Here is a 7,813-nt window from a genome sequence, read left to right as displayed (position 1 = left end):
AAAAGGAGCACAATCGACACTTGGTGCCATTTATAGAAAAGCCGCCTGAATGGAGGTAACAACATGGATATCTAAGATTAGACTTAGAGGGAGAAAAGCGATGTGGACCCTTGAAATACCGATATTTATAATGAGCCGTTTTAAATAACATGATAAATTTCCTAAAATAAAGAAAAAATAATGAAGGCGAACATTTGGCACGTTTTCCTAATCGGAACGAGTAATTATCTCTCACTTTCATTTTCGTCTGCGCGCCTCATTGTAACTGGGCCGAAATTACGTATAAAAAATCGTTTACCGAGCCGTCGCATTTTCGGCGAACCGCAAATTTCCCGAAAATCTGCATAGATGTATGTGAACCGCATAAATATTATCTATAAATGAATTCTAACATTAATATGAGACATGAAAAATTTAGCTCGAAAAAAAATGGAAGCATGATTTTTCCTGTAAAAGTTTGTTTTTATACAAATAGTTAGTAATTTTTGCAAAAAATGAGATCATTTTCAACAATATTTGCTTTTAACATCGATAAGATGATAGTAATTTTATTTATTATTATTTCGCACTCCCATTTATTGATATGCGAAGATTCTCGTGATATTAATCGAACAGCTATTATAATCCAAGATTTGAATTCTAATGATCAGGCAGTTCGGCAATTAGTTATTTACAAAGCATCGTTTTATCTAGAAAATTCTATTCCCTACTTTTTGCTCAAAGCATGTACCAGTGTTTTTTCACCGACTTCTTGCGAAATTCTTTTCATGGCATAGAAATAGAAAGTCTTCTCGTGCTTAATAGAATATTCTCGACTGATTTAAACGTAATAGTACGTTATATAATTTTTTAGAACAGAATATAAACCGAGAATAAAACTACACGAAACGTCCGTGTTGCATGTTGAAGAAATTAAAAACGACGTAGTTGTCTGAGTAATGTCGAGATGTCGAAAAGAGAAACGTCTCTGTCATACGGCTCGATTGACATAGAAATTTAATAACGAAATTACCGATGAAAATATTTCCGTCCAATTGTTCGCACGTGAATATGTTAATGAGAAAAATTTCAATTACCGCCTCGTCATACACGCTAATGTTTTTTCCATAGAAAGATATCGAATATAACTAATATAGCTGCATAAAGTATAAAGGATAATGACAAAGTATAAAGGATAATGATTTTTTTAATAATAAAAAAAGTGTCTCGGCATCTTTAAGGATATATTACATGTATTTTTAAAAGAAATGAAAAATTATGAAAAAAATTACAGATTTTTCTACGTTGTATTTGTGAAAATAATGTTTATTTTTATACGAAAAGTATAAATGTCCAATTCCAGTCACTTTGGTGACTAACAAAGACACCTGCAAATATATATCCGATACATCCTTAGAGTGGTTAAAATTGTGAACACCTATACATCTCATATATCCTTAAAGCGGTTGAAATAGTGAACGTTGACTAATGCAATGTAAAATTTCTCAAGAATGTTCCTTCGCCTAGTGCCTGTTTAGAGATTCGAGGAGTGTACGTGATACAAAATCGTATTTCTTGGGGATACGAGGTGTACGCATTGCGAATTCACGTACACAAACGGAAGGCCCAATACTACTACGCTTTTCGATCGTGTAAAATCGGCGCTGATGCTTACGGCGTGGCAGTTCGTTCCACTCGATCGCGTCTAATGTGAAATTTGCTCGATGGAAATTCATGCGTTAATTAAACACACGCGATTTCTCACAGCAGTCATTCTCGGGAGCGCTTCCTCTCCAGTATCGGTGACCACTCGACGTGAACGACATTTGTGTAATGAATTTCGTATGCAACCGCTTCGCCCATGATCTGACATTTCGAACGCGAGTTAAAAAAAATGGCGATTTAATAATTATGTCACTGTTGGTGCGGAGACGCGGCTAGTTAACGAGATACCTCGTTAATCTGTAGACGGATAATCGCAGTAACCGTAACTTGCGATGACGACGCGAACAAAATTTCACGATCTTCAGTCTGCCGTTAACGTTTCGTCTGGCTTGTATATAAAAGAAATCGCGGTTTTTGTAATCCAAATAATGTCGGTCTTCAATAATACAAATAATAATGGAAACAATTTTTTTGGGATATATTTTTGATCATCAATTATTTTGAGGTGTAAGATTAATTTACTAATGAGTTACAAATAAGTTACAATGATATTCATAATAATCGATAAATTATAATTTTACGTGAAGAGGAACGAGTTCTATTTTCCGTTATTTAATTGTAAATTATATGCTGCCATAAAAGAGTAGAATATAACAAACTTCACAGTATATCTTATACATAAATAACATGCGAAGATAAGTAAAACAGCAAAATTGACACTTTACTAAAAATGTCTCCTTTAAATATAAAAGAGTCATCCATATTGCATTGTCGTGCGTTAGTAGTCGGCTTGCTCCGTTCACGTGATACGCGTTGTATTACTTAATTTAACATGTTGTTCATTAATTCGGTGCTTTTTGAGCTTCCCAAGTTTCCGTTATTTCTATGTGAATGTGAACATTATTATTAACATTCGTTCTCACATATCATATTTAAATTTCATGAAATGCGCTTTTTTTCATCACCGAAATCATATTATATAATGAACCGGCAATATTTAATTACCGCGTAGAGTTGACGTTGATAGAGATTCCGAATCCATACATATGTAATTTTAATCTGTCATTTGTCGCAAATAAAATAATGAAAACATAATTGTGTTTTCATTTAAAAGAAATTGGACCCATAAAACGTTATCACGCAAAGGATTAAAATAATAGTCGAGATGTCCGTGTCAATTTACCTTCCGATTTCTGCAGAAGAATTTTGTTTAACGGTTTAGTGAGCCTTGTTATATTTACGAATGTGTATCATTCAGTACAGTAATCGCTTCCGTTTAAAACATTGATTAATTTTCCGTCAGGGTTGACATGTTATCGATGAGATTTGACAATAATGTCGTGGATTGCCGAGAACGCGAGGCGACGGAGCTACTCTGCCGCTATCTCGGAGTTTCCTTAGGTTAGCGAATCGAGCTCGTGGTAAACGTAGTTTGCGTTTAAGGGCAAATAGGTTACGTCTATCTTACGTCGAAGCGACCAAGTGGTGCAGCATGATCAGGACGATGCCGATCGTCGCCGGCGGCGAGTTGTCTCTCGACGCTGAATTGTTGTCCTCGTCGAAGGCTGGTTCCAGAGTCGATCCTGTTTCCCTCAGGGATCCTTGATGCGCGTGGTTCAATCTGTGATCGCGATCGCCAATCGAGTCGCTCGCGTCATCCTCTGATCGCCGGTCGCTGCCCTTTTTGGAATGTTTAGGTAGCTCCATGTCTGAAAGATAATAAGAAGGGAAGAGTTTAATCAATATTTTTCTGGATAACAGTTCCCTTACTTCAAAAATGACACAACTCGAAAAATTAAATTTTTCGGAAAAAGAGAAGAACTATTTTTTTTTTAGCTAATCTGTGTATTAATTTAGAATATATTGTATTCTAGAAATTCTTCCAATTATTTAAAAAGTTCAAAACTTAAACTCTATTTTCTAAATCTCTCTTTATCTCTCTCATTTTTGTTTTTAAGTCTATTTTGAACAAATTGCTGTACTTAGAAAAAGAGACAAAAAGAGTTAAATAAAAGCGAGGATTAAACGCGATCTTTTACAAGTTGTCGAGTCGATGTGAAGAACGTTAGAGTTGTCGATACTTCTGTTACGCACGTGCAATGAGAGCGCCAAGCTTGCAGTTTCTTCGCTATCGAATTCAAGGCACGACCGTCGAAACATTATTTCAACTGTGGTCAGCCAGTAGTCGGTGCGATCCGGTGTGAGTAGATATCATTTTTTTCCGCATGTGTAGAAGTTCGATGGAGGGTATCGCACGATGTCTTTACACTCAATGTCATTCGACACACGCGAGGTGAATAAAAGTGAAGTGAGAATCCTTTTTTGGAATTTCGTGCAATGCTATTGTTGCGCGCGATAGAAAACGAATTGACTCGGTTCTCTCCTTTTTTCTTTTTATCTTCAGAAATTCTTTTTTAGGTGTGAGATATATGCGATATGAGATATTTTTTAAATATTTATCACATGAACTTCCCCTGAATATATCCTTGTCTTTGACATTTCTCGCGTATTTTTCAGCGATACTTAATATCCGTGGCACGTTCCATTGAAATTCAACGAGCGAATGATGAGCAAGTCGATACGTGATAGTGGGAAACATGATGTTGCGGGGGAGGGGAGAAGGGATACAACGATATGAGACACCATTATCTCTCGTATGTTAGGAGATCAATCGGTATGGTTTGCTCTAGGAAATAATCGACGTTAATTTCCTATACTAGTTTGACGTACTATAGCTCTAACATAATTCTCATATGATTAAATTCTATCTACTCGTATATTAATCAGGAGATATTGAGAACTTCGTAATTACTGCTTTTATTAAGTAAGTCTTCCTAAATAGGTTCTCAAATTATATTTTACAAGAAAAACATACATAGTACTTCAAAATAGGTTCAAATCGGCCGAAATAACTGATGAAATTTGATTAAATGTTAAATGTTGAGATGTCTTGTTTCGTATATATGAGCAGAATTATATTAACGTAATCGGATTCGTGTAACATTAGAATGTCTAACTCCTATATTGATTATATAGCTTCGACGAAGCTACTAAATACCGAAATCACAGAGCTAATTGACAAGATCGTGTTTCAATGATATTGAATTAGATGTGCTCTCTACTAGCCATTTTGCTACTTACTCATTACGGGGCGCTCAAACCGTGTAGCGAGGCGCAGTTTCCATCCTAATTTTCCTTTTGCTCGGTCAACTCCACTCAGCAATATTGCTAATGAATTTAATCCGAATATGACGTAAATTCTCTGCGCAAAAATTTCACCTTTTCCTCCGCGTGGAAAATTCATGATTTTGAATGCGCGGAGACTTTTTTTTTCGCGATATATAAAACATTTTCGCAATTACATTCGTCTGTGATTTTTTTGTTTGGGGATTTGAAAATCGATTCCGCAGCGGTCAAACAATTCCTTCGGGAGTAAAATTTATCTCGGTAAGTCTACGACACCCTATATACAGCTACTGTGAACGAAGAGACAGGTTGCGGTAGACCGGTGCCGGTGGTTAGAAGAACTATAAGAAGAAGTAGAAGTGGAAGAGAGGGTGCGGCAGCCCGTCTAAATAGCAGTTTAGCACTGATAACACTTGGCAGACTTTTATCGATCATGTCTGGCAACAGATGGCTCACCCAATTCCGGACGGCGCGTTTTGTCTGGTCGGCTGATATAAACGATAACTAATACGAGACACAGGAGTACGTGGGGCTGGGATGATGGGGAGCAAGAAAAGAGATAACGGCTGGCTGGCGGTCAGATTAGATATTGTTTCACGGTCTTTTAACCAGAGACGTGATGCCCTGACGATCTTTCCTATTGTTTCGTAGCGATTTTTTGACGGCAGCCAACTCGTATCGTCTGATTTAGAAGAAACTACACATTATTGGAAACTCAAGAGCGAAGAAATTTTGAACAGTTTTTAAAATTACTTACATTAGCAATAATTTTTTAAAATATTTTTGTGTGTGCATCCTTTTTTTATTGAAAAAATAGTTATTTTCGTTTTTCTTTTGTAATAAGTTGAAACCGTGAAGAAGTAATTAATTGAAACTGGAAAGACTGCGCACGTCTAATATATTTCAAATTATTAAAAATCTGTAATCGAATTTTTGCAATGGAAGTAATACCGATCATTTAATATAGACGACTCATCCTTTAAACTGTACCAAGGAATATAATAAGAGTTTCAAGTATCGAAGAGAGATACTCCTGTATAATAATAATATCTCAGGAGAAATCAAACCCGCAGACTTATAATTTAAAGCAACGCGATCTTCATCCCAGAGTTACGCCTCTGATATCGAGTCCTCATTTATCAAGGTAAATCCATAATCCCAACCGTGCGCAATCTGTGACAAGAACATCCCCGGAAGAACGGCGGAAAAGAGGATACGAAAAACCGGTACGGCATGGCCAGACGGGACGAGGAAGGTGGATGGAAAGCTCGGATATTGTTTCGCGGACTTTCGGCTCTCGACATGACGCGCCAACATGCCGCCACTGTCCTCGTACATTCCATAGCTTACCGGTCCTCGCCCTGCACGCCGCCCTTAAATCTACCGAACCACCCTCCCCGGACGGCGTAGACAGCGCACGCTCTTTTCACTCTGACTCTTCGCGCCCCGTTTACACCGGCGGTTTAACTGTTAATCCTTCAAGTTTATCTGATCGCGTGACTTCAACGCGAAGTTCGAGCACGCCGGGATAGCATCGCGCGCTTCCTCCGCGCGTACACTCGCTCTTTACACGACAGCACGATAAAATTGCCGTCATTAGGATTGCACGCGCGCTCGGAAGGCTTGATATCTGTGAGTTAACCACCCTCGCCGGGGTGGTTAACTCATAGATATCAAGCCCGGTTTTGTCCAGCTTGTTATGCCGTTCTATTCGTGTTTTGATAAAGAGATAGACTGAGGACTGGTAAATTTCTTTTTATTGAAAAGTAGCGACGGAAGAATTTTATATACAGTGGTGGCCAAAAGTTTCCGGTTCAATGAATAATTTTATTATATTGTTCGGATAATGAATCTTTACAAATAAATATCTAGTATATAAGTATACTTAATATATTTTAGTATTTAAAATATTATGTTCTTAAAAAACGCAATAAAGAAAAAGGGGCTACGAGCCAAAAATCAATCGTTATAATTTAAAAGTGAAAAATAAACAATTATATCATTAAGTTAAAAATATATTATAATTATAAACTTTAATAGAAAAACAAACGTTTCGATCACGATCGGATCATTATCAATGTTTACATAAATTAGTCAGTATGGTAAAACAAATATAATGAAAAATTACATGAAGGATCCAGCAGAATAAAGAAAAATTATACAAATTATAAAAATACTTCGCTCTCTCTAATTGTTTGAAACGCTAACATAGACATAGTCAACGCATGATTATTGTGGAAGGACTATGTCTAATTTAAGACCCGACTTTAGAAATTTTATGCGAACCCTAATGTTTACATTTAGTTTAACGAGATTACATAATTCTTTGAGTGAATATCAAGTATCATATGTTCTTAATTATAACAAGAACTTAATATTAAAACCTTGCAGCTGATAAAGACACCGTGTGTCGAAACGGTCTGCGTAATGTGTGACACATATTTTTTAAATGACTGTATATAGTTTTATAAATTAAAGCAAGAGACTGTATTTATTGCTGTTCCTTAGCCTTAATTCTCTTTGCGATTGTTTTTTACATACACGAGCGAATATTTTTGATAGAATTGTTTTTGATTATAATAAGAATTTTATTAATTTAGAAAATTGAAAAACAGATTGATAAAAATTATCGTAAAATTATGTACGTTGGCCGAAAACTTTTGGCAGCCATTGTATGCTACATTGTTATGTCTCGAGGAGATTCTAGTAGCAGTAAATTCTATTGCCTGTTTTACTCTTCTTTATACTCTTGTGACTTGTGTTGAGGTATTTTGATATGCGCGCGGGATGCAGATGCTGATCGCACAGTTGCATGTAAATCTGCAATTTTGTGCACGCTTCTCATCAATAACTTGCCCGGAATTTAGCTTCAATCGCGCGACGACGTATAGAATTTTCGTTGCGATAATGTGGATGTGAAACTCACGACATAACGCGATAATATAATAATTTTTATTGCCAATTTTTAAGCAAATTATAAAAG

The 7,813-nt window shown here is 36.3% G+C and overlaps 1 protein-coding gene across 2 annotated transcripts in view; it reads right to left on the bottom strand.

Annotated features, from left to right (window-relative positions):
• Positions 1–2,772: 2,772 nt before the first annotated feature.
• The window catches only part of LOC108721452 (lachesin), a 147,856-nt gene continuing 142,815 nt past the window's right edge, over positions 2,773–7,813 (bottom strand). For both annotated transcript variants that reach the window (XM_018446005.1, XM_018446012.1), the window contains exon 9: positions 2,773–3,353. In XM_018446005.1, the coding sequence (XP_018301507.1) occupies positions 3,109–3,353 (245 nt within the window). In that variant the 3' untranslated portion in view covers positions 2,773–3,108. The remainder of the gene's footprint in view (positions 3,354–7,813) is intronic.

Source organism: Mycetomoellerius zeteki, unplaced genomic scaffold (genome assembly GCF_001594055.1).
Source record: "Mycetomoellerius zeteki isolate Tzet28-1 unplaced genomic scaffold, Tzet1.0 scaffold105, whole genome shotgun sequence".
Classification (NCBI taxonomy): Eukaryota; Metazoa; Arthropoda; class Insecta; order Hymenoptera; family Formicidae; genus Mycetomoellerius; species Mycetomoellerius zeteki.
The sequence above is the reverse complement of the archived record's forward strand: the minus strand, read 5'-3'. Positions and strand labels throughout refer to the sequence as shown.